Source organism: Larus michahellis, chromosome 1 (genome assembly GCF_964199755.1).
Source record: "Larus michahellis chromosome 1, bLarMic1.1, whole genome shotgun sequence".
Taxonomy (NCBI): Eukaryota; Metazoa; Chordata; class Aves; order Charadriiformes; family Laridae; genus Larus; species Larus michahellis.
In genome coordinates, this window is record NC_133896.1 from 200,523,262 (window position 1) to 200,550,868 (window position 27,607).

The following is a 27,607-nucleotide window of genomic DNA, read 5'->3' on the forward strand; positions in this document are numbered from 1 at the left end:
AACTTTGACTTATTGTATACTTGTCTAGGAAAGCCTATGGTTTAGGAGCAGTGTTAAAGTGACAGATTTTCTTAGTGTCTTTCTTTCTGTATGTGGGCAGCAACATTGAATGTTTTCTCACTTTATTTTTATTTTTATTTTTCCTTGACTGATTATGAGCTGAGATTGACTGTTTTCTATGGATAGACTACTTGTGCTTTTCCTGCTTTACAGAAAGAAAAGCAGGGAATGGAGGGTTGGCAGAGTCTGTAGTTTAGGTTTTCCTGAATGGTTTCTGTTCTGATCTTGCTTAATTTTATAAAAAAAAAAATAAATGTGTGTGACTCAGTGACCAAGAATTTGTTCCTGATAGCCCTGTTAACAACACCTGAGCAAGCTGTTGTCAGGAAGCCACTTCCTGATAACTGTAAGCTTTTCAATAGTTCTCTTGCAACTTTGCCTCCTGACAAAGGCAACTTCAGTAACAAGGAATACTGGTGTGTGAGGGACAGGACAAAATGCAGGTAGGGTGGTGGGAAAGTAGAGGTGTTTGCATTACCTGTTTAGGAATATTAGCTCCTTGGTGTTATTTGGAAAATAAATTCACTTTTCATAATAACTCGTTCCTGCTCAGTAGGAAAGCTTTGATCCCTTTGCCTTTTAAAAGGGTGACAGGCTTTGGCCGAGTGCTCTCCATCCTCTGGGTTAGCTTTCTTCCCTCAGCCCGGTGGGAATGAAGGCAAAGGTGGCTTGGGCTTGTAACATCTGAGTAATGGTGCTTTGTATGGAGTATAAGTGGTGGTTTATTTACTCGCTTGCTTGTGTATATTAGAGTTGCTCTTGAGGAACTGCAATTCTGTATTGTCCTTGGACTTCCTTACTGTGTCCAGCTTCTGCTGTTGGATCTGAAGGCTTTTTGTCTCCATAGGAAGCATCAGTGTACCACAACACAAGGCGCTGTGTAGGCAGATAAGACCCTGTACACGAGTGCTTATGGAAAATTAAACTGAAGGAGATAATAAAACAGTTTGTAAATCATGTGACTTCTGACCATCACTCCTTTGGTAGTCATCAAGGATCCTCTGAAAAACAGTGGGAATTTGTGGATGTTCATAGGAAGCTTTACAATAATGGATAGTGTGGAATAGCTTGCTCAAAACTAAGCAAAGTACAGCAAGAAATGGAGGTGCAGAGGGTGGGGGAAGGTAGGTCAGTAGTATGGCTTTTCGTTTAAGATGTTCTAAGCATCTTGAGGTCTTTAATTCTTTTAATTACTATTAAAAGTTATTTCCCATGTTTGTGTGTGGGAGCAAAAGGAAAAAGTACCAATGCTGCTGTTTTTTTAATTTTGGACAAGCTAAGCAAAACTAATAGCTTCCTAATACGCTTCTATATAGCATATACTGCTGTTCCAAAAGCTAAGTGGATGGCAGGATGGGGTGAGGCACTTACACTTCCAAAAGTCTTGAAGTGTGAGGATGTGGAAGGACGAACAGTTTTCTGCTTGTGATTGGTCTTTTTTTTTTTCACTTCCCCAAGTTTTCTGGTACAAATGAGATTATGAGAATTTATAGAGCAATGGCTAAATTTTTTTGTGCTCTTCAAACTTTGTCACAAACTGTTTCAAAACCTAGTGCTGTAAAACTGTGTGAAGTGGGCTGGGTTTAGCTGGGTCCTTTACGTGTGCGGCTGTCACCATTCTCTATTACACTGCTGCAGCAGTGATTCCTTCTGTAGGAACATAACAGCTTCTAATGCAGGTAGAAGAGATTTCATCCTTATGGTGTTCAGTTTTAAAAACTCTGTATATGTATCTCTTCAGACCTTCTAATGAAAGGTAAATGATGCTCCACTTTCAGCTGAAGAATTTTAGAAGCTTTGAAATATATAAAAAATGGAACAAATATAACTTTGTCCGGCACAGCTGTAGCTGTGGTATTAAGTATGTTTGCTTTTATGAAAGCTAACTAGTACCTGGTTTTGACTTGTTCAGTGTATATATAACTTAAATATTTATCTGTTTATTAATAGGAGTGTTTCTGTATTTAATATTAAACTCTGGTAAGAAATCTATGTTCTGAAAACTTCCAGCTGTTGTGTACACAGCTCTATGCCACCTAAAGGCAATAATTTTAATCTTCTACTCTCAGGCATTCTACACTTAGGGATTGAAGTCCACTAACAGCCTTCATAAACCTAAGATATCTCTGTCTACAGACAGTGTGAGATAGTAGCCAGCCTTCTACCGAAACCCCAGACAGCATTTTTTCACCTTTCCTTCCAATAAGCTGTGGGAAAAGGCTTTCCTTGCCCTTCTTGAAAATACTGTTTTGTTTTTTTTTTCCTTCTAATTCAGGTGTGAAACACAAAATGGTAGTGGATCATTAATGTTTCGAACCTTTAACTCTTCTGCTGTTTGCTCACACTGAATCAAGCCATCATGGTAGTTTGTACCCTCACTATGCAGATGATCAGCACAGTGTGAAAATAAATGTTTAGCAGAAGTGACGCTTGTCTGGTGGTTCTGACTTGAAATGTGTTTTTTGCTATGTAGGTCTCCCTGATTGCTTAAACCATTGCTTTTTTACTAAGTTTGAGTAATAATGTGATTACCTGAATGGTGCGGGAGGTGATGCAAAGTCTTTGTCTTATGGTTTGAAAAGAAACTTGCTTATTGCCTTGTAAAAACACGGGGATACAGATGGGATGTGATGATAGCAGTTTGAATGTTGTGTCAATACTTCTGAGAACCAAACTAATGGCACAAACAATTTTCCTAATATCTACTTAGTGGCAGGTGAAGACTGATTTATCTTGCTTAAAGTGAGAATATTCTACAGATCTTGCTTTCATGTAAATACAATTCCTTGATGTTATTTTTTTAATACAGGAATTGACTCAGTGACTTGTACTGGATGTATAACACTACTGCACTGAAAAATTCTTACAGTGCATGCAGTAAATGTGATCAGTTAAGTGATTGAGGCCTTCACTTGTTGTGTATATGTTAATGTTGATGTAAAAGTAGTTGGAACTTCTGGTTTCTTGATCCGGAAAGCATGAAAGTGCTGAAAGAACTTTAAAAGGACACTTACAATTGTCTCCAAACTTTCCTTATATGTTGCTGTTGCTCTATGTAATATTCTTACGTTCAAGGCCTGGTAATGCATCCTGATGCAAGTCTGATTTACATCTGAATTAGGACTCCCAAATTCAACCTCTGTATGTGGCTTGAGGATGTGGTTGGGGCAGAGGAGCAGTCAAGAAGGGCAAAATTCTACTCATATGCTTTTCAACAAGAATTATGCATTCAAGATCCATTAAAACTTTCTTAACAGGACTTGGTAGCTTGATCGATTAGGGAGGTCCCAAAAGATGCATTCCAATATCAACAAAATTCAGTGTTAAAAGTCTTGTCTTTTGTACGGGTAAAAGCTACATTGTGTTAGAAAAGATAATGAGTAAGAAGCTTTCAGTTCCCACTTCTAATCTGTACAAGGTCTTAAAACTCAAGCAAACTGAGAAGGAATTTCTTATTTAATAAGGCAGAAGCACCACCACTAGGAATTTAGCACTGAAGACTGTAACAAGGCTTCTAGTCTCACCACAAGTCCACTGTTAAAAAGTCTCTTGTTTACCTGTAGTCCTTGACTGTCCCATGAAGGTCTGCAGAATGCTTGCTGGTGCCAAGGTTGTAGGTGCAATCTGGATTCTTCTTTAATTTCAGCTGTATGTTGCAAATGAAAGCAAAAAGCATTGCTTTCTTGGCTTGTAAAAAGGTGCTGTAGAAGCTACTTGTAATTTAGAGCAGTTGGTGCAGTTGGTGAGGAGGGTCTCACTGATGCTTAGTGGGTCCCTGCTGCTGAAATATGAGTTGGTGGTATCAATAGCCAGTTAGTATTGACCCTTGTAAGATGATGTCATGGTTTCAGCTGGGGTGGAGTTTATCTTCTTGCTGGCAGCTGGTATAGTGCTGTGTTTTGGATTTGGGATGAGAATGGTGGTGATAGCACACACCTGTGTGTTTGGTTGTTGATAAGCGGCCAGGGCCTTTTCTGCTCCTCACATCATGCTGCTGGTGAGTAGGCTGGGAGGGCACAAAAAGTTGGGAGGAGACATAGCTGGGACAGCTGACCCCAACTGACCAAAGGGATATTACATACTATGTGATATGCTCAGTACATAAAGCTGAGGGAAGAAGGAGCAAGGGGAGGATATTCGGAGTTATGGTGTTTTTCTTCCAAAGTAACTGTTACATGTGATGGAGCCCTGCTTTCCTGGGGATGGCTGAACACCTGCCTGCTGATGGGAAGCAGTGAATGAATTCCTTGTTTTACTTTGCTTACACGCTTTACCTATTAAACTGTCTTTACCTCAACCCATGAATTTTCCTTATTTTCCCAGTTCTCCTCTTCATCCCACTGGGGAAGGGGAGAAGTGAGTGAGCAGCTGTGGTCCTAGTTGCCAGCTGGGGTTAAAGCACAACGCATAAATATCACAAGTAGTTTTCACTATGATCTAACATTGAAAATGTGAATAGTAGTCTATGTGCAAGTGCATTTATCTGCACTTCTGCTGTGCATTAGCATTCATCTTGCACTAAAATGTACCTTTGTTTCTTTAGGTAAAACTGCCCTTACTTGTGTTCAGCTCTGCTCTTTGTAGAGTTCAGACATGGTAGCTGTTTATACTAGTGTTAGTATTGCATTTGGAAATCTCTTCTGTTGTCATGTGAACAGATCGCTTGCCTGACTGCAGAAAAGCATTTTGGAATTCTTCAAAGAAGGGATGTATTATTATATTCTGAATGGTGCAAGTGTAACCATGTATTAAACTAATCCCCTGCTAACTCTTTTCAGTTCTAGGTAGATCCTGTTCTTAACTGAAAAGAAATACTCAATGTGATGTGTTTCTTGTAAATCAGCAAATACTTAATTTTCCTGCAGTGCAGCTGTTGCTGATACCATAATCTATCACAATGGAAGAGGCTTGATTGAAGCTATAGAAGTATTGTTTTAGCCATTAAAACTCACAAAAAGTAACTCATATTGTATGCCTGGTGTTGATGTTGCATTTCCAGATTATGCCAATGTATTTGAAGTTGCTGCACCTTTTGTCTTAGTAGGCTATTCCTAGGGCCAGAGCCCCTGTGCAGTTGAACTCTGTAATTTTGCCTAGATGAAATGTCTGAATGAAAAAAGAACGTGTGAGAGAGTTCTAATGCCCTTCCACCTGCTGCATGCTGAGCTCTCGGGCATCCTGAAATTGTTGTGTGTTTTTTTTTTGGCATCATGATGGATTTCATACATCATCAGTAGCAACACAGCAGGGAAATTAAACTGGGTCTTTTCCGTCTTTTTAGACAAAATCTCTGTTTAAATGACTTTCAGACACTGCAGCCAAAGCTTAAATGCAGTCTGACTTCATGCAAACAAAGCTGCTTTCCCACATATTTGTTAAATAAATATTGGCCCATATTCAGCAGTGTGTATTCCCCTGTGACTCTGCATTTCTACTTATTCTGCCACTGTTGGTGATCTCCATACAGAGAAATATGTGAACAGAAGAGACTAAATGTTTTTGGTGATTCTTTGTGTAGTTTGAGTGAGGGTGGAGTCTAAGCAGGTGTCTTTCAGGACTTGGAGGTGGCATGTAGAATAAATCACGTTTTCTGCAGTATCTTGCTGTTTATAGCTGTGTGTATAGTCTTCTGCTCAGTGCTTCAACGCTGCCTGACTGCTGGTGGCCTGTAGAAAAGGGTAGAAGCGTAAGAAATTCTCTTACGCTGACCTCAGTAGAGCTTAAAAACTGTAACAGCTTTCCGTATAGTTTCTGTGGACTGTGAAGACACTTGCTCAGTTTTGAGAGAAATGTAAGTGTTCATTTCTCCGAACACCCCCCTGCTTGTTACTAGAACAATAGCTGCTTAAATTGTGGTGAAACTTGGATTAAATAATGGCTTTAAAATTGAAGTTAGCTAGCTGTCTAAAAGATGGAGTGCTAACTTACATGCCTTGTTTTGATATTTTTTTTCAGCCATCTTCATATCAATACTGCGTGTTTACTGTGAAGCTTATTTTGGGTTTGCACAGTAACTAAATGTGGTACTAAACTTCCTTTATTTGACAGTAGTATTTCTGGGTTAACTGTTCCAGTCAGCTCTATTTTATCGAGTTGTACTTGCCAGCGGGGCTACTGAAAAGCAAAGGCATATTTCTATAGGGATGACCTGACAATATTGGAGCGTGCTGAAACAATATCATGCCTACAGAGCTTTTAGTGCTGTTTCTAAACAGTCTTTGTCTAATGTATTTGTTACTGAAAAATAGCCAGAAGTCTGTTCCCCTTTCTGTAGGGATTACATGAATAGAGAACAAATGGAAAGGCATTTTCTGTTTGCATGCATTAGGAAAAGGCTCCAGGGTACAGGATTTGGAAGCAAAAATGCTATCACTTCTATTAAATGTGACCATGAGGTCTTGTTTTTAGGTTAAACTGAGTGTAAGCAGTTGTGCTAATGCCTGCTCTGTATTAAGACTCCCATGAGCACTACTGTAGGTGGCCTTTCTAGTGGAAGTAATACTGGCTTTGGCAACATCAATTACACTAGTTTTTGTAGTCTTTCATTGCGTATGTATGGCAAAAGTCTTGCTGATACTGGGGTAATTTGGCACAAGATACTGTAGGTTAGGAATTCTGAAAAATCACACAGTTAGGAGCTGATCTTAGTGAACTGCAGAGTGATAAGATTGTCGTGCTTCAGCGGACAACAGTTCATAATGCATTTTCATGTATTTTTGTCTTAAAAATGGTCTAGAAGCACTTTAAGATAAGCTTGCTGCAGGTGCAGCTTCTGAGGAAGTGCAGATAGCTTATCTAAGCTGGGTTTGTCAACCTGAATATCTTGCTCCTGAAATGGAACTTGTGCATTAGGGTAGATAACACTACTTGCCAGCGGAAGCAATGATAATCAATGAATATTGCACTTACCACCCTGCCTCTTTATTAGGCTTTGGTGTGGGAGGCAACACTAATGATGTGCATTACTATAAAGTAGTGATGTAAGAATATCTTTGAGATGTGTCTGCTAATTTAGATTTTCCCTTGTGTAAAACACTCTTAAATCTCATTGGCTAGTTGTCTGCCTGACAGCTTGTCTGCTTATCTCTTTTTTTTTTTTCTTCAGAAAAGTTTCAGTGTCTTATTACAGCAGACCCAAACCATTATGGCCCACAAAACCAAAGTCCTTGTGGAACTTGACCTGAAGGGGAGTCTGTGGGCTGGCGTGATATGTCCTGACTCTTAAACCTGTATGAAACAATCTTTTTCTCCCCAAATCATGTGATTTGAGAAAAGACAACTCAGATGCTAAGATGTGATGAGTTCTTCCAGTTCTTCCCCTCCTTTGTGTAAAAACAAACAAAAAAAAAACAAACAAAAAAACCCCCAAAAAACCCACAACAACCAAAAAACCCCCCTAAAAAACAAACAACAAAAAAACCCAAAAAAAACCCCCCAAAAAACCAAAAACAAACCAAAAAAAACCCAAACCTTGCAAACAAGTCTTCCTTTAGTTGCTTCTGGTGGGAGCCTGTCCTGTGAAGGAAGGAATCCTTGCACTAAGGGAGATGAGGGGAAGTGGTGAGGTCCTTGAGATGAAAACTGCCCCACTCGTAAGAGTTTCATTAGTTTCTGGGCACTGCAATTTTAAGGCAATGTAAGCATTTTCTGTATGCTGCCAAAGCTCAGGTAGATTAGTACATCTGACTACTCCCAATCAGTTTCACTGTCCATGTGGATAATTTAGGACAACAGATTTATCCCTCTTACAGTATTACAACAGCTTTGTTGGAAAAATCTTTTGGTATTTGGTGTTTCAGTGGCTAGGCAGAATAATGTCCTTTAAACAAAGTTATTACCTGTTTTGTCTTCTGATGATATATGAACTTGTATGTGCAAGATGTCATTGTAACTATAGAGAAGCTGTAGGGGAGTGCAGGAAAAAATGGAAACAGAACAGGCACTTGGATTATGGGCAGTGATTGCTCTAGAGCTGGGTGACAGACGTTCTAATGTGATGGCTCTTGGTTCTTGGTCTTGCTCTGGTCAGGTGTTTCAGCTTTTAAAAAATAGTATCTTGTAGGATTCAAGTCATGTACTTTTTACAGTGCATGAGCAAGTCTAGCTCCTCTTGTACTCCTCTTCTGACCAAAGCTCAGTCTGTCTCAAAATGTGGAGTATTTAAGTGTCACATGCCCTCAGAAGTGTACAGGCCATACATAGAGCAGTGAAACCCTTGCTGGCTAAAGTCCTCTGCAGGAGCTGTAGTTTCAAGGATTCATCTGACAGTAAAGCTTTTGATTAGACTGGGGGCTACTCTGCTTCAGGTGGAAACTGCTGCCTGCTGGAATAAACCAACATTGGTTGTTTAGGGCCTAGTTTCCAGTCATCCAGTAATAGCTGCATAGGCATATAAGTAATTGATCCTTATAAATCTTCATGATGTGTTCCTTCAAGAATTTGTAATTGGTTGATTTTTGTGTGTCTGTAGCGAGTTTCATGATCAAAATACACCATCTTCCATGTCTTTCAAGGAGGTAGATGATCTTCCAGTGTCATAAGCGTGCAACTGCTAAAAAGGTTGTTCATGATGCCTGGAACTGTAGCAATCTAGCTAGTATTCTGCATGGCAGCATTGTTTGTTGGTGAGATGTTCCTATTAATGACCTTTCTCTGTACCTGGTATAATAATTGCCTGTTGTTTTTTTTGCATTCATGTAGTTTAAATATCACTTGAAACGTGTAAAGCTTGCTTCTGTGCCCCCTGCAACAGTGGTGACTGTCTGGAGGTAGCTTGTGCTCGTTCTGCTTCTGTGCTTGAGAGCTATACCAGAACCTCTGAAACTAATGTCAATCTTGCCATTAAAAGAAGGATCATGTGCCTGCAGGACCTTAGTATGCACACACACAGATACACTGAAGACAATATTTGAGCGCTTAATTCAAGCAGATAATCTTGGATATTTTTTTTTCTGTTACAGGGCATCTGATCTTTTGTACATATTAATGGAAACAAAGCCTGCTTGGTGAAAGAATAGTTCCAAGTCTTAATGTTCACTTTAATTACCTAGCCCCTCTGCTGCAGTTCAGATGTCTGTGCCTGGCTTTCTTACTAATTGTTCCTGCAAATTGATGTGTGTTAAAAGCACTAACATCAAGCAGTACTCATTCTTCACCTTTCAGATTTGAGAGTGTTTCAAGTATGTGAACTGTGGAATGGACACTTGTGGGTAAAAGCTGCCTAGGAAAGGACAGTTTATTGTACTTGTCACCCCTGTAAATGAGACCGCATGTGTCTCAAGGAGGTCCTGTTTTCTTTATCATGATTAGCCTGAAGGTGATGCTCATCTCAGAGTTGTCTAAGTTCTCATGGAAGGTGTTGGATGTGCTTTAGATGTCTGACTGTGAAAATGTAGAGCTGTATTCAGCTGCACATTGCTAGCACGCATACACTTCTCAGGGAAGTAACTCTCTGTCTCTATTATTGGCAGCCTTTGCTTCTTCGAGTAGAGTAAAACTTGACTTTATGAAAAAGTTCTGGGGAAACAGGGGAAAATGGCACCTTATGGGAGTTGTCATGCAAAAATTTCAGGTTAATAAATGGAGGAACTACTGGAAAACTATGACTGAGTTTCTCAGTGCAGTGTTTGGTACTTTTCATTGGAGTGTTAGCAAAATAATTAACTAAACCTTGGTACTTCTAGTAGCAGGGTACTAAGTTATGTGAATGACACCAATTTTTTTCAAATTATACAGAGACTGCTTTCAGAGAAATCTCTGCATTGCCGTAGAAGCTGGGGCCAGACTCTCAGTGGTAGTGATGTGTATCCAAACTCATTTAACAGGGTTTGGTGGTGTTCCTCCTGCCTTGCACAGTGGTGTGTAACTTGAAACATGACTTAAATGAATTAAGTTGCAGATGTAGAGGAAACATCTCTTCTAATGTTTGCACACCTGTTTAAACATCAAACTTGTGTAGTTAAGCAAGGTTTACACAGTTAACAGCTGTTGCTTTAGGAAAAAACAGTTGTTTGGTTTCCTGCATGTGCTGCCCTCCTCCCCCTGCCACAGCCTGTTCTGTGAGCTGCAGACCTGGTGTTCTTGGAGTGGGGTACCAGGCACTTCTTTGAAGATGAGATGGCTCTGACTGGGGCTGGTCAGAGGGCTAACCTTTGCAGGTATTTATCTTCAGTGACTAAGATTGTGCTATGAATGAGCTGACTGATTTCTACTTGTTCACCTGTAGATTTTAACTTCTTTCTGAGCTTTTATCCTGAAGTCATCTACAATGCATCTATCTGTTGGGAGGGAGCACAAAGTTTGTGGGTTTTTTTGGTTTATAAATACTGTATTTGTCCTTTAGAGAGCTGTTCTTCAGAGCCAAATTAATCAAATACTCCTGCCCAGTTTACAGTATTAGTTAGCTTTTCACAAAATGCTTTCTTTTTGAATAATAACATGCACCTTCTTTTTATATATACACATGATTACTCTTCTGGGCCTGTGTGGTAACAGCTGAATGTGCCCCTTTCTAATTAGAATGGTAGCTATTTTCTGTAGGCATCTGTCATGTTACTTAAGCAATGGATGGAGTGGCTTAATATGTATGAAAAACACTTAAAAGAGCCTTGTTATGTTGGCATTAACACAATCATTAGAATAAGAATATTGTTTGCACCAGTTAGCTGTAAAGTTGGTAAATGGTAGAATGTTGTTTAATAAATGTTTCAGCTTGATTGCCATAAGACAAATTCTTGCTCTAATATAGTCATAGCAGTGTGGTATCCAAGGGAATAGTATTTTGATATAAAAATTTGCCAGCTCTTGATATCTAATTAGTATTGCGTGGGGAATTCACTTGTAGTGTAGGTCTAAACTATAACTTGATTAACCCATATTTTTAAAATCACAAGGTACTTCTGAGACATGTATGTTTAATTATGTTCTTTATTATAGGAAGGTTATTACATGTGGGACCAAGCAAATGTGGCTTAAAACAAAAAATACTTACCCTTGTAAGAAACAGATAGCACTTAAGAAATAATTTCTCTTCACATATACAATAAGTAATGTACTACGTTACATGCTGTAAACCCAGATGCATGTTTTCACTCAGTTGGCTTAATTGGTGTACTTCATGTTGAAGTATGACCCCCTGCAACTTCTGTAAAGTATCACATTGATTACTTTAATACACAATTCTGTTGAGCAGCAGTAGCAATAGGAAGTCTATAGGCTGTAGTGCTAGAAATGCTGTCATGCTGCCTCTTTAGTTAAAGTAATAACTGATTTGCATCAAACCTAGTAGGGGTTAGCAACTGCTTGTATGGGAAACCAGGTGAAATTGAAATATAACTACCAGAGGCTAATAAGACGGGATCTTAGTTGTTAAATTGATCATTTTGTTCAACTTGCAGCACTGTTATACGAAGCTCTATTCTGCACCCTAGAGTAGAATCACTGTGCCATGCTGTCCCTTGTTACTGTTTGATTCTGGAAAATGCAGCAGTATATCACTAAATGGGGAAGAAAAGTTATTAAAGCAAAAACATGGTCTTGGAGAATGCAGTTCTCTAATCCTGTGCATACAAAGACAAGAGAACCCCACTGAACTTAACTGCATGTGGATCAAGGTTGTAGTAAGAGTTTTATGCATAGCAGTCAATTGTGAAAGGCAGACTATGTAGATAAAGCATTTGATTTCTATTAGTCCTTTGTGATTTGTGAATAGCAATGACATGGATTTCAATTGATCTGGAATGCTTATTGGTGGGAGAGAAGAAAAGAAGCATTTCACATAAAGGACTAGCCTTAATGGAAAGGTGCTCTTGACACTTCCAGGAAACTTCAATAAAACAGTATCTTGTCTGTGCTTGAGTGTTGTGTTTTTAGTGCTTCAGGAAACAATTTTTCCTGTTTCTTGAAAGGAGTATCTTGGGGTTTTCAGTTCCTTGGAAACCGAAGCTGCCTTAAAAAAACCAAACAAAACCAAACGCACCAACTAAACAAAAAACCCTCCTGAAAACAACAAACCACAAAAACCCAAACAAAATGATACCTCAAAACACAAACAAATACTCTTGTTACAGGTTCCCTGGCTTTTGCAGTGCTTATGTTCAGTGTCTGGGGGGACACCTGAACTACAGCTGCAAGCACTTGGCTCTTAAAGATCCAACTCATGCTGATGCCCTGTAATTAACAGTGGGGGAAGGTCCTGTGCTAATTCAGGGTGGGAAAGTAAGGCAGAGTTGCTCTCCTTCCGCTAACTTTTTTTTCCCTTGTATAATGGACCTCTGTATGCTACCAGATGGACTCGGTCTCTCATATAGCTCAGGCAGTGCAAGGAAACTCATCATGCTGCAGAACCTATCTCAAGAAGGTGTGTTGATGACTGGGTTGTAACTAGTAAGTTAAGACAGCAGGGACTTGCATGTAAGAGTCTTAATCTCTTTGGTTGTTAATCACTTTTAGGTTGTTTTTGCTAACTTGACATATGGGGGTGGCTTATAGAACTCATTTAAATTGAATGGTTAAACCTTGTCATGGTGACGCTTTTCCTGAAGTTGTAGCCATCATGGTTTGATGTGAGGAAGACAAGGAAGTAACATAACACGGATTGTTGTGACCAATGATTTAAGTGGGACTGTCAGCCTTCTGGGTCTGCATGAGACCTCACTTGTTCTGTATAGCTATTCCTAATAATGCAGGCAACTTAACTTCCTCTGTGTTCGATATTTATCTCTTCTGTGTGATCTTTCTAACGTTGGCTCTTAGAAGCCTACATGTCATAATTCCTATATGGTTTTTCAATGAAAGACTAAAAGAAAAATCTTCTAATCTGCAGCACAGCCAAGTACAGCGTGGTGACATTTCTACCTCGATTCCTGTATGAGCAGATAAGAAAAGCTGCAAATGCATTCTTCCTCTTCATTGCCTTACTGCAGGTATTGTTTTGTTGGCTTGCCTTGATTATAAAACGGAACAACTTCTACTGCATTATGATTTCAGTTGGTATGCTTAACTGCAAAGAAATTCTTAGACACGTTTCAATAGTAATATTAATGAGGTGTGTACTTTATAATTGAAACTAAAGGCAACTTGAAGACTCTTTCCAATGTAGTTGGTAAAATCAAGCTACTTTTATCCTTAATGAGGACAACCAAGAAGTAGTATCGTAAAACAAGGAGCTATTGACCATACTGAGAAAAGTACATGTGGATTCTTACAGAACTGCTGACTGTTTAGATAGTCCGGATTATCACTGCTTCTAGTTAATTACATTAGTTGAATGCTTTTCTTGTGAAGAGAGGAGAAATAGAATACAAGGCATGTACAAAAGCTTTATATTCTACATTTATGGTAGTAGTTTCTTCAGATCTGCTGAGAAGCTTAGGCTAGTTTGCCCACTGAAATTGGATGTCAGTCAGGCACAAATCAGAAAGCTCTGTGCTCTCTCCTCTGAGAGCTTTGCATAAAGTTCTAAATCTGCTAGAAACTAATTTTAAATACAAATATAAAATCGGCATCTCTTCTCCCTCTGTTCACAGCAAATTCCAGATGTCTCTCCAACAGGAAGATATACCACCTTGGTGCCATTGCTATTTATTTTAACAGTTGCTGGCATCAAAGAAATCATAGAAGACTATGTGAGTATGATTACATGGAAGGCAGTACTAAAGACGGTGTTTCAAAAAAGTCACATAATGCCACAAAGCTGTGCATCTCAGAAGTCTATTGAGTCATTGGTGAACAGCAGCAAAATACCCTTTTGACTTTCAAAGCTCTGAACTTGACTAGAATTTCTGTAGTACACTGAGATAAATTAATCACTTTCATTATAGATGGTGAACAAGGAAACAGTAGAGGTTAGGACACTTGTTTCTACCTCTTCAAACTTGTTTATTCATGCTTTTATTAGAAAGGTCTGGCTAGGAAGACACTGAAGAGTCCTGACAGATATATGACCTTTTTAATTGGTCTTGAAAATTGGAGGGGGGGGGGGGGGGGGGGGGAAGGAACTTTAGCATAGAGCAAATTGGTTTGGGGAAAATCTGCACTTACTTGGATAGTGTTTATAATAGAGGTCTTTCTGCTTTGCAAAGTTCTGATAAATAAAATAATTTAGAAATCATGTAAACAAACAGCACATAGAATGTATATTGCAGCTGTCTTCTAAATATACTATTCCTCACTGTTCCCTTGGTTTTCTTCTGAAAACCAGTTTTGGGGACTTAGCTTTTTTTGCTGTTGATCCAGGTTTAAGCCCTGACTTAAACCATTTGGATTTAGATGATCTTTGTGGCTTTCAAAACAAACAAACAAAAAGCCATAAAGGGAAAAATGACCCAATGTATTATTTTGCAGTTTGTCATGTTTCTAGCTGTAATGGTTTTGGAATCTAATGAAGTGTAATGAAATGTTTTGTTTCCTTGCAGAAAAGGCATAAGGCAGACAGTGCAGTGAATAAAAAGAAAACAATAGGTAAGACTAAACAATCTTTAAGTTAAATACTTAAAGTGCAAACAGTGAATACCAGAACACTTACTTTTGAACAGTTGTGTTGCTTAAACAATCATGATTGTGGGGAATGCATGTCTTTTTGGACTAGGTGGCTACTAGTGTGTTAGGATTTTACTTTTCCAAATGTTTCAGACTGATGCTGGTAGTGTGGTGTATGTGCAGCATTATTAGAATTTTCACGAAGTTCATGTAACTTCAAGGTTGTCCGAAGTTATACAGCTTTCAGCTCCTCCAGGAAAATGACACAGTCTTCTCCCCTGCCAAACTCTACCCTGATTATTCTTTAAAAATAACCAACCCCACCCACAACAAAAAAACCTGAAACAAACGAACATGCCTCTGACAAAAAAAAAAACCCAACCAAACAAAAAACCTCAACAAACCCTTGAAACACTAAAAGTTGGTGTGAAAGAAATTTTAAGTCATTTTCGTAAATGCTGCTGCCCTTAAAATACAGGAAGAGCTCTGGGGACTTTGTAGATTCACTTTTCTGAAGTGTCACTGAAAGAGATTTTAACACTGATATCCTCTGGATGCCTACATGTGTCCCTAATATATTGATACTACTTGGCACTGAATACCTCAAGACATCACTTTTGTTTTCTTCATCTCCCTTAACTGAAAACCTGAAAACAGAAAATCTGAAGTTTATTGCTGACGGCCCTACGGTCAGTCCATGCTGCAGTTCTGGGATCTCTGTGTTCCCATGTCAGATGGCTCTGTTGCTGCTCCTGTGCAGAGCATCTGCAGATGAAACAGAAAACACAGGGACTTGACTTTTGAGCAGAGGCCCGTCCTCCCAAGCACATCTAGCTTTAGTGTCAAAAAGCTAGAGAAACGCATAAAGGAACATGGGGAATGGAATAACCTGACGGCTCCACGCTTCAGTTAACAGGCAAAAATGTTTGTAGGACTGTTTTCAGTGAGTTGTTTTTCCTTCATGCTTCAGAAGTTAAGTTGATCATTGAGATTGTATAGCAATGAACATCAAGAAGTATTGCTTTACCAGTTCTTCAAGGTAATTTCTCTACAAGAGTCTGGGAAGATGTTTCAAGTGTTATGAGAAAGTTTCAAGTGTCAGGTTTCATTAGTCATGAGAAATCAGCAATTAACTGTCTGTAGCACAAAAGGTCTTGTTATAGGTCATATGAAAGACTATTCTTTCAAAGGTCACATAGGCAATTCTAATTCACTTGTGGTTAGAGAACATGTGTTAACAAATACTTCAAAGGAAGCTTATCATGGTAATTGTGGAGAGACAGCCTTAAAGAAGACAAGGTATTCTTATGGAGCTAAATGGAACTCAGCACTTGAAAAATTGTTTTAGTTCAAGTTTTATTTTTTACATTTGAATATTCTAAATACAATTTTCAAAATTATGCTTAAAATTGTATCTTCATATTTCTTAAGAGGAAGGCTAAAGAGGTTTGTTTTTGAGACTTGTGTTATACGAATGAAAAGCTAATTCATGTTCAAGGTGGGATTAAGATAAACTTAGGTTCTGTATGAGCCTTTTCGTTCTTATAGCTGAGTGAGGTATAGTCAATGCAATTCAAAAACAGTTCAGCTCACTCAGAAGTAGACATCTACTGGCTGCTTAGCTGTGTTCTGAACTTCACTGACTGCAATGACCAGGTGCTTGTTTCAGTAACATTCGTGTAGGCTTTGCATTTATCTTCATGTTTAGTTTTTTTAAGCAGTAGTGTATCTTCAAAGCACACTTCCTCTATTAAATTTCCCATTGAAAAGACTGGTTTGCTTTGCAGAGTGGCTTTGGTATGTAGGAATTAAATTCCTTTTGGAGGAAATAAAATCAAAAGCTCTCTTCCAGGTGAGCACTGCACATCTCCATTAGGAGCTGGAGCGTGTTAGGCTCTGAGCACGTGTTTCATGTCTTGGACAGCTTCACATGGTCTGTATGGAGATGATGTTGAATCCAGGGACCAGATTAAGTGTAATTCCAAGTGAAGCCCCTGGGCAGCATATTCCATAGATGTAGAGAGCTCAGTAATAATTCTTTTGATGTATTGATTCTCTCACTGTCAAATTATAGAACATCCCATGAGCATTTAATACTGTATGGGATGCCCTTGAATAGCAGTCAAGTGCAGGGCTAGCAAACTATTGTGCAAGACTGGTGGGAAATGCTTGCCCTGCAGGAGCAGTATTTCAAATGGCCTTATGCACCTAGGTGTGAGTGACAGCATTAAATCCTAGATCTAGAACATCAATACACTGTTTTTTTGTTTTGTCTTAGAAAGTCTTAGATAGAAGGCTTGTATCAAAACTCTGAGTGGGAGCAGTCTTTTTAGGTACTTGTTACTTTAACCAAATACCTTTTTGACAATTAATAATTCATCAGTTTTATCCTCCTGTAAATATTGTCTCTTCTATCCTTTGGAGTTCCCCTATAAAACTGGGCTTAGCAGAATAGAAGGTGCAAAATTGCAACCCCAAAATTTCTGAACTGCTTTATGTATAATTGAAGTTTTCTCTTTAGATTGCAGGGTTATGAGCTTAAAAAGAATAGTTGCTTCAGTAATTTGCTTGGTTAATTAATTTCATTAGTTAAATTTATTTCAGTAAGCATGAAAGCTAAATTGCTTTCTTAAGAAAATTGTCTGCAAGATGAAGTTCATGGCACTTGGAGCTATGAAGGACCTCCCTTGCATATGAACATACAGCAGTGTCAACTGTTTGCTGAAACATCTCTAAAATTTTCTGGTGGAACAGAAAGCTGTTTAAAGCAAGGCCCAGGAGATGTTAAGTGCTGCAATTCCTCTCTGAGGGTTTGAGTTTTGAGTCAAGGCTGCAAGCATGTGGCTTTTTTACTTGAGGTTCTGGGCTTGGGCCTGCTCCTGTGTTCTGAACTAAGCAGAGCTCAATTCAGGCACAGCTTAGAGGGAAGGAAGGGATGCGACAAAACTGTTCTTTCCCTAAACTGCATGTACTTGTTTGGGTGGAAGCTCAGCAGTACAGATGCATCATGAGCAGTGCTTCTGTTGCTGCCCACCCACTTCTCGTTAGTTTACTTCACTGTGATCCATCCACTGTAACACTACATCTTGGGATTCAGTGATGTGAAATGCATGGCATGGGGACTGGAGTCAAGAGGTGGATTTCTTGCTTGATCTGGTCTGACAAATCTTGCATTCCTGTTTGGGGAGTGCCCTATCCTGAGTAGGATGGCTGAGGCTGTATTCAGCAGAGTCGTATCTTCTGCGAATGTGGTATGACTTTCAAATTATCTATGTATGTGAATTGCTGAGGAGAAAATTTATTCAAAGTAGGGGGCTGGCCTCTTCAACTTCGATCTGTTGCACACTACACTTTTTTAACATCTTTAAAAACTGGCCGCAGCTGCTTTCAGTGAAGGGTTTGAGTTTGTTTAGGTGTACTGGGTGTGCTCAGACCTGCACCGGATTTGGCTGCTCAGCAATGATTTGGCATAAATTTTTGACCTTGCTGTTTAGGGTAGGGTAGTATTAAGTACATGTAGAAGCATCCAGAGGAACAACTTGGGTGGAAAAGCATGTTTCAGAGTAGATGACCAATGAGCGTATTAAGACAGCAGTATAGGAGTTGGGCACTATGGAAGCGAAGGCCTGTTTCAGTAGCCTGTTTCTTTTTTGTTTCAATGTGAGCTTTGGAATTTAGGATTCTCCTTCTGCTAAAGCTGATCTTTGCTTTTCAGTAGGGCTTTGAGCCTGCTTGACAATTGAGCCTCAGCCCTGTAAGGGCAGTTCATATGGTAGTGAGGATGGAGTCAAAACATAATGAATAAAATGCAAAGAAAAAGGTGAGAAGTGAAAATTCTGTGGTTATGTCATACATAGAATAAAGATGCTTCCTGATTCTGATTGACAGTGGGCCATAATGCCCTTTGTTATAAGGAAGGTCACTTCCCAAACAAGTAACAACACTGCCCATCTGTGCATTGGTATGAAATGATGCCAAGAAGAAATCAGGCCACCAACTGTTGCCTAGCAGGTGATAAAAATGATATAAATACTAAGGGCAGATTCTTTCTCATTCTTAGATGCAGATGCCTACAGCAGTGGACAAAAGTGTGGTCCCAGCTTCTGAAAAGTACTTTTCTGATGTATATGTTCCCATTCTGGTCAGCGTTCACTGTAGCTATAGTTGTTTTGAAATTTGTTCAAATCTTGGATATTTATTCTAATATAACTTTAAACTTTCTTTCAGTTCTAAGAAATGGGATGTGGCAGAACATCATGTGGAAAGAGGTAAATAAAAAGAGGGGATGGGAGGGAGTGGAAGATGACACTCAAGAATTACTTTTGCTGGAGTAAATTCAGAGGCCTAGAGTTAATGCACACTATGTGATGGTTCCCTGTGACTTGGGGTGGGAGGGATCCTTTCTGTTACAATAGTGAAAATTGCCCTGAGCAAGGCACCCGAGTACCCATCTTTAAATCCTAGTACTATGTTTCTGTCAAATGCTAATGAACTGTTATAAGTGTTCTTGCTTGGACAGTTAATAGGCCCCAGGGTGTAAACAGTATTTTGTTTTCAGTCCGTATCTAGAAGAGTAACTTTCACTGCAATGCTGTACCTCCCCCAAAAGTTGAACAGAGATTTATTTTGCTAGCTGTGCTAAAAAGCTCTTAGGTTTTGAGGATAATTAAGCAAGCTGTTTGCTCAAGTAAGGAGCAAAAGCCCTGATGCTACCTCAGGCACTTGGGACCTGTGTTCTGTGAAGCCCTGTGCCAGGACCTGGTGAGCTTTGTTTCTAGAACTTGCTGAAATCCCTCAGTATGTATCAATCTAATCGTGGCTCTTGATGCCTTTCTAAGGACAAAATTATCCCTATTAACTAATAACTGAGGAAAAAATACACCCTTCTAAAATGAGACCTGCCTCAAGAGACCTAAAAGTATCCTGCAGAATTGTTAGGCTATAGTAGAAACGAAAGATTGCCAGGGATTCTGATGGCTAGTGCTGATGGCAGTTTATGCTGTTCCATGTCCTATTATGCTGTTCCATGTCCTATTCAGTGAGGACACTGAATTGAAAGATATTTAAAGCTGATCCTGGAATCTAGTTTTCTTGTACCCTTAAGCACTTCTTGAATTGGCCTGTGTCTGCATCTGTGTATTGTCCAGGCTTGCGTTTATTGTTGGGGAGTAACAGTTCTGCACTACCCACCTTGTTTACTTTTAAGGCAGATTTCTGATCTCATTTTGTGCTGAAATTGGTAGGGAATTTATTTTTAGTGGGGTCAGAGTAAGACTAATGATTCTGCCTGTTCAAACATGCCATCTGTTTCAATTTTTGTAAATTAATGTGTTAAAAGTATTGTAAGCCCATTTCAGACTCTCAGCAGTGCATCGGTGCTAAGCAGTCTGAGAGTAATCAGGCAAGCCTGGCTTACTGTTTTGAGTGTGCTCCTTGGTCCTTCTTAGAATGAAAGTCCATGTGTGTGTGACTCCCATTAGAGTGCTGTAAACTCTTAGGTCTTCAGTATTCCAGAAATTAGGACTTCGTACATCTCAAGTCACTATAGGTCAGGGAAGAACTGGTTGATACTATCTATCTGTAAAGACAATACCTTTTGCTAGTGACTAGTACAAGTAGTGCATCTAAAAAAGGCTAAGGGAAGATAAGTGATGACTGGGTAGGTAAGTAACATGGAGAAGGAATAGGAGAAACTGTTGATACTTAAGAAAAGTAAAGTTTAAAGATAACTCTTTTTTACTAGGAAGGAATTTAACTTTCTGTAGGTTAAATAAGACTAAAGTAAAAGAACCCTCAAATTTGGATAATAGCAAGATTAGAGAAAAAATAATCTTTGCTAAATAAGCTACAGAAGCTCACACTTTCTAATTGAGTGTATTTTTTTCTATAGAGAATTATTTACTTTGCATTCAGAAAAAGGAAGGCTTTGATACTTCCAAACTTGCAGTGAAAAGTACTCTGACTTTGGGAAGCGCTACCTGTAGCTGTTCTGTGCATGATGCTATTCTTTTGACTGGGTGAAAGAAAATAACAAACTAACATTCCAGACAAGCGAACTCTTTGTTTTTCTTTTTCATGCTACTGTACTCGTGCCCCTGACTCAACAGGTAGCAGTAGGCGATATTGTGAAGGTCACCAATGGGCAACATCTTCCAGCAGACATGATCATTATATCTTCCAGGTATCCTGAATGGGTGTGGAAATGATGTATCTGATGAACTGAGGTGCAGAGGACTCTAAACTCTGTATTTGCTAGTAATAAAAACAGACATCAGATGGCAATAACTCTTCTCCACATCTAAAATCAAATTTCAACAATGTCAAAACAGTGCTTTACTAGGCAATGATTCATGTATCATTGTAGACAGGTTCTTGAGTAAGAAGGCTTCCTTAAGACTTCATAGTGTTAATTCATGAAGTGTATGATTGAGCTTGTTGGGAGACTGAAGGTCTGTTAGACAAGTTTAATGCAGTCATTTGCTCTATGGCCTTCTGAGGATCCCTTCATGTAATTAAGGGAGCCTAAGTTTCTTCCACTTAATTCCACTGAGCTTCCAGCGTATTTTTCTGCCCCTCAGGATAGTCTTCTCTTTCAAACAATAATTCTAAACGGCTAGCCCAGCTGGCATCTAGTAACTGTCATGCAAAATAGCTTTTGGGCTTCATTGTTTACTCTTTGTATTTGATACAGTGCACATATGTCCCATCCCTAGCACGGCAGCAACAGTAAACTGTTGAGTCCTGCTCGCTTTTCTTTGTGAAATATGGGTCAACTTGTTTATACAGATACACTGACAAACAAAGCTTGGTCATTAATTCCTAAAAGCATTTGAGTGGTACTTGGCTGCTAATCTAGATTCTATACCGTGTTGAACAAGTTTAGGCCAAATCAAGACCACTGTGCACTTAGAGGAGACTTAAACGAGAGACAATATTGCCATTCCTCTTCTTGAACATGCTTTTTTTTCTACTAGTCAAACCTTGTGACACCGTGCTCTTCTCCATGATTTCCCTCTGTCTGCATGCTTTTCAACAGTGACTGCAGGTTGCTCTGATCTCCAGGTTACAGTTCTCCTAGATGACTAAACTTCTAAGGGAACTTGTTTTCTAAGCTGCTGTATTTTCTGCTCCATCCTTCTTGTCTGTGCCGTTTCTGGGAGGATTCATTTTTCTTTTTGAAAGCTGTATGGGGAAGCTCAGTCTTTTTGGACTGTCACATGATCAAGTATAGAGGTATCTTCATTCCATTGTATGCAATATTGTATTTTTTGAAAACAACCCCCAAATTTTGACTAAGCAGTTGTCAGCCTCAATATGCAGTTAGTTAGGCTACGCATTGGCATCTATAACTTGCCATTTCAGTATTGAGGAATATTTGTTCTGCTTGAGAACTTCTCAAATGTATGACACTAAAAAACCTGCTGATCTGTTTCTTAACTTGCATGAGTCAGCTTTTTGTTCCACATGATTCTACTAACCTGCTGTTATTGATAATCACATAACTGGAGAATTTAACCCAAAGTATGTTGATTTGGGAGAAGTTTTGCTTGAAGTTAATAACAATTTCTGTGGCAGTTCTGCTTTACAATTGGTATTATTCCTGAGATTCTCTCAAATGGCAATACTAAGTGTCCTCAGTTCACCAGAAGGCTTTGCATGCTCTGAGGGGGTGGGTTCTTTTGCTTGTGTGTGTTGACTATCTGTGTCTGAGCTGACTGTTGAGGTGAAATAAGCAGTTGTTTTTCTCTTGACTCTTTTTTTTTTTGCCCCATAGAAGAAAGGTGACATCAAATGAATTTTATGTAGAGAGTAAATTTACATGAAGAAAAAGAAAAGGTTTGAATTCAAACACAACTTTGTATGGAAACACTTCCACACTTCATTGGAAATGAGAGGAACTGTATTGCAAGAGGTCTCCCTCCTGAGTTGACCACTTCAGTTGTAGTGGGTAAAATGTTTGTGACAGAAGTAAAAGTGGAATCAAGCTGGACTTCATCTGTGGCTTTCTTGGGATCAGATTGAAGTTGCTCGTATGGGAGTAGACAAAGAGCAGGCTGACCTTTCTTTAAGAAAAATTATCTGGAGAGAAAAATTTGGCTTCTTACTGTGTTATAAATGTATGTGTCTGTTTCATAACAATTTTTGTCCTAAGGAGCCTTTATTACTGACTATTCTGCTGATTAATTACACTTGCTGTTAAAGCAATTGGCTACTTTGGAAAAGAAATAGCAACATCTCAAGAGCATGGAAAGTGATATGCTGAAGAAGCGTGTACTTGGGTCCCGGTAGGAAACGGATATTCCTTAGCAGCCTGAGAGGACAGTTGAGGAAAACCAGTTTTGGTAGTGCCATAGAGAGGTTTTAAATGTTAAGGGGCAGGAAAAGATCCGTGGTAAAAGTGCCCTTCCTTATCACAGGTGCTACCTGTGGAGAGCTCATCCATGTGAACAAGATATTTTTTTTTTTGTCCCTGTGTGTAAAGGCAGAAGTATCTCTGGAAGATGCAGTTCACAGCCCTCAGTTGCAATGTTATTGTATCTTTTTCTGATTCTCAAAAAAAAAAAGCTGATTAGCAGTGACTTCAGATGTACCTCCACAAGTCCCTCAACTTCTTATCTATAGGTCTTGCAATGTGAAGCAATTTTATGGATTACAATGTAAAATAGTCCACTTCAGGGATCTAATTTTATCATAACTTGTTAAATTCTTATTAACCTTCAGATTTAGACTCTTCTTTCTCTAATTTGTTGTATGAGAGTGTTCATATCCAAAGACATCTCTGTAAAATATGTACTTCAGCTGGATCTTTCGTGGTCATGTACCAACAGTATGGATTTTTGTCTTCTGCACTGCATGGAAGAAGGGTATTGTGGGCCATCTTATGCAAAACTAGTATACAAAAAGTACTGAGTTTTAATATTGAAAATCTTATGCTCCTTACAGTGAACCCCAAGCCATGTGCTACATTGAAACAGCTAATCTCGATGGGGAGACGAATCTTAAAATACGACAGGTAAAACAAACTGAATTTCACCTCTTTTTCCACGTAGGTATCTAATATTAGTTGCAAAGCAGAGCGTAACTTACATTACAACAGTACAAGTGCTACTTTTTTTTTTTAAAAAAAGCATATCCCCATAGCCGCCTTTTCAACAGACACAAACCCAAACAACAATGCTTCATGTGCAAGTGTAAGGAACTGATCTGGAGGAAGTATTATAAGCTCACAAAGGCAAATCAAGCAGACCTTGGCTTTGTTTTGCTGAAGGTCCAGTAAGTAGAATTGAAGTGCTGAATTTAAAAAAAAAAAAAAGGCAGCTGTGCTTGTGATGAGAGCTGCAGTTTCTGTTGTCACAAGTGCCAGTCTGTTGCTTTTGCCTCTGCAGAGTGCTCAAATGAACTTTTTTTTGTTTAAGTTAATTTGTTCTCTTTGTGGTAAGTAGTAGCATTTACTTGGATATTTCTAGTTTTGTTGAAGAAACACTGTTGATTATGGTGTTTAGAAATAGTTCAGAATTTTGCCCACTTTCATTACAAAAAAAATTGAATTTGGATTAGGATTTTGAAATACAGATTTGCTTTAAAAAGCTGTAGGTTTGCTGCGTGTTTACTGCTGTCGCAGAAATGCGGTTTACTGCTCTGGGTCAGCCCGATAGATCAGATCTTGAGTTCCTGCCTTTTAAGGCCTTGTTCTGGCTTGCAGTGTTGCAGTCAAGAATCTGGCAAAAGAATCTGGCAAAACAAGGATCACTTCTAACCAAATGGAGATGAAAAGCAGTGGGGTGTTCTATGTGCTCTGAGATTGAGTAGCAATCCGTTAGGTTACAGTTGCATGATGGGTTTAATTAACCTTGAGTATGATCAGAGCATAATGGTTGCAGTGACCGGAGAGAGAGACTACACTTAGGAGTGACTATATTTAGCAGCAGTAATGCATCAGTGGAGCTATACTTTGAGAGAAAAGCCAGGCATCTTTATACTGCTTGTCATCTTCTTCCTCCTGCACGTGTACAACTTCATGCTTGGAAGCACGGAGGATGCTTCTATGCACAATGGATGGGACTTTCCTCTCGGTGACAGAAAGATCATGTAGGTAATATAATTCTCTTGTGTAGAGGGATTTAAAGCAATCCTAGGTAAGCAGGATCATGTCCATAATGCATCTTCCTTGTAGGAAACACTTATTGAATACCCATTAAAAAAGTCAAAACAAAACCCCCACCAACAAACCTGATGGAAAACCTTCACACATTTAACTACTTTTGTTATGTTAGATGTTGAAAGAAAGCACCATTTTCCTAGGTTGCCTTCTAATAGCAGTTTTTGACAAGAATCTCCTTTGGATTGGTTTCTGCAGGGATTGTCTCAAACTGCTAGTCTCCAGTCAAGAGAAGAATTGATGAAAGTATCTGGAAGGATAGAATGTGAAGGACCCAACCGTCATCTTTATGATTTCACTGGAAACTTGCGCTTAGATGGTCAAAGGTATTGACTTTACAACAAAGCCATAAGTTCATTTCGTTAGGAAAAACGTTTCCTTTGTGCTTTTAGTCTGCAACATGTTTTTGCTGGGGAAGAGGAGGGTAATAATTAACAGTTGTCAATCAGAGCATCTGCAAGTATCACATATTTCCATCTTCCTGTGGAGGGTTCTGCTTGTTATGGGAGAGGTGGTTTCTTTGGAATCCTAATGGGTTTTTTATCAAAAATAACTTCTAAGGAGAAGGAAGAGTGAGGGAGGTGGTTGTGACTTTTAGGGCCTTCTTGTTACAGGGGAAATGGGAATCCTTTCCCTTCCAGCTAGAGCCAAAGGCTGCACCAAATTTGGATCTATAGAGAAAAATGATCCTAGAATCTGTAGTCTTTATCAGTGTGACCTTGGTCTCGTGCACCTCTTGGAAGAAAAGAACTTGGGTTTAGTAATTCAATTCATAGAACTTGAAAGGTCAGTAGGAACATAGAGGTTTCATCTTGCTATACCTATTTTCCTGTACAAAAATTGTATTTCTTGACCAACTCAGCTGAACAGTGATGGATGCAAGAATAGAAGATGATCACTTCCATCCCACTTGAAAATCACATGAGTAATACAGTTTTCTCACAATGTTTGTTTAATGGCATATGTGAGGTTATGGTGTGTTTGGAATGGATGGTCTGTTTGCAAGCGTGATGCTTCTGTCCTTGATGTGAGAGAACATGTGAGCCAAGGTAAAGTGCAGAGTAGGCTTATGGCTGCAACAATTTCTCAAGTTTGGGGTAACTAGAACCCTTGTATCACCTTCTTTCTACTGTGCTTTAGCAGGAATTAGACTTATACCAATTTCAGTGCTCTCGAGTTGTGTGGACAATGTAAGTTCACTATATTCCTTTCCTCCTTTTGTGGTTTGGGTGGGTTTTTTTGAGGGGGAAGTACAGAGGAGAACTAGTTTCCTAAAGTCTTACCAAGAATTCAAAGATGTGCGTAATTCTTGCTTTGCAGCCCAGTTCCTGTTGGTCCAGACCAGATCTTGCTAAGAGGTGCACAACTGAGAAACACTCAATGGGTCTTGGGTATTGTTGTGTATACAGGACATGACACAAAACTCATGCAGGTAAAGTTTTTAAGGAGATCTAGAGAATTTTCTGATAGAAGCTGGTCATTCTTCCTGTATTCTACTTATCTTTTGGACTTGAGTTTATGAAATGGTTTGATTGTAGCTGTTTAAGACCTGGAGGCTTTGAGGAATACAAGGGACCTGTTGTACTTGAGGTTGCATGTGTACATGTCTAAATGCTTACGGAAGTTTGTCTCAAAACGGTTCAATATGTAAGCAAAACTAACTTTATTTTATCTGAATTTATCTGGTAGCTGGACAACATTTAAAACTGAGATTTAACAGCTGAGGAGATAGTAATGACCACCTGTGATTTTAGCACTTGGAGATAATTAGGTTAAGACTATAGTCTCTGTATTGCCTTAATGGCAGGGAGTGCCTGGAGAGACCAGCAACATGTATGAGTTGCTCACCTCTTCTGATGGTCAGTGGGATGGACAGACAGGAAATGAATGTACAAGGTCTTCAGAACTGAATGGTTCTCTTACTCCAATGCTGTGTCAGTTTTGGAGCCATTAGGAGTACTGGCTCCTATTACCACCTTGTTGAGCTTTGCATACAATATTGAGCTAAATAGAGTTGAAGTAGCAAGTTCTATAATGGACTCTAAAAATAAAGACTGAGTTTGCCTCTGCAATTTCCTCTTATATAAGCCATTGCCGGACTTTTTTTTTTCTCCACCCACCCCCACCCCCACCCCCCCCCCGCTGCTGTTTAGAATTCAACCAAAGCACCTCTGAAGAGATCAAATGTGGAGAAAGTGACCAACATGCAGATCCTGGTTTTGTTCTGTATTCTCCTGGTGATGGCCCTTGTGAGTTCTGTAGGTGCCTTATTATGGAACAGAACACACGGCGAAGTCGTCTGGTACCTTGGCTCCAACAGTGAGTACACAGGCAGTGTGCTAGGGATGTATCAGGCTGTAGGGCTAGCCAGACTCTTAACTTTGCTAAATGAATGTGTAAAATAAGAAACAAAGAAACAAACACAAAAACCAGCCTGTTGCTAACATTTGACGCCCGATGTTGGGGTGTTTTTGAGAATGGACTGGCATAAATGAACTTGCCTGTCAGGCTTCTGTTAATAAAACCTTCTAAAGGTTAGCTAAATATCACTGGGCTACCACCCATGGGAGAAATAGAAGAGGGGCAAGAGTCATTCTTGGATATTTGGTGCGCAAATTCTTTCAGCAGTGTGGAGATGCCATTCACAAATTTGTTCTTATAGGAGGTCATGTACTTAGGTATCATGTCTGACTGTACCTGACTGCAGGATAGCAGGTCTCAGTATGATGACACTGACTTCAACTTTATGCTTACGTACAGAAGCAAAGGATTTCTCTAGCTGTTTTTTCAGTCAGAAATGCTGATGTGCACTTGTAGAGAAAACTTTTAAATGCTAAATGTTATGATTTTGTATTTATTGCATAATGTTTTCAGAGTAGGTTTTATTTCTGCCTTACTTTGTAATGAGAA

General features: G+C 39.2%; 1 protein-coding gene across 6 annotated transcripts in view; it reads left to right on the plus strand.

The window, feature by feature from the left end:
• ATP8A2 (ATPase phospholipid transporting 8A2) overlaps nt 1-27,607 on the plus strand; it is a 344,031-nt gene that overhangs the window by 42,779 nt on the left and 273,645 nt on the right. For all 6 annotated transcript variants that reach the window (XM_074568973.1, XM_074568941.1, XM_074568962.1 and 3 more), the window contains 9 exons: nt 12,884-12,983; nt 13,587-13,685; nt 14,475-14,520; nt 18,766-18,806; nt 20,646-20,719; nt 23,482-23,551; nt 24,896-25,023; nt 26,018-26,129; nt 26,851-27,016. In XM_074568973.1, coding sequence (XP_074425074.1) covers nt 12,884-12,983; nt 13,587-13,685; nt 14,475-14,520; nt 18,766-18,806; nt 20,646-20,719; nt 23,482-23,551; nt 24,896-25,023; nt 26,018-26,129; nt 26,851-27,016 — 836 coding nt within the window. The remainder of the gene's footprint in view (nt 1-12,883; nt 12,984-13,586; nt 13,686-14,474; nt 14,521-18,765; nt 18,807-20,645; nt 20,720-23,481; nt 23,552-24,895; nt 25,024-26,017; nt 26,130-26,850; nt 27,017-27,607) is intronic.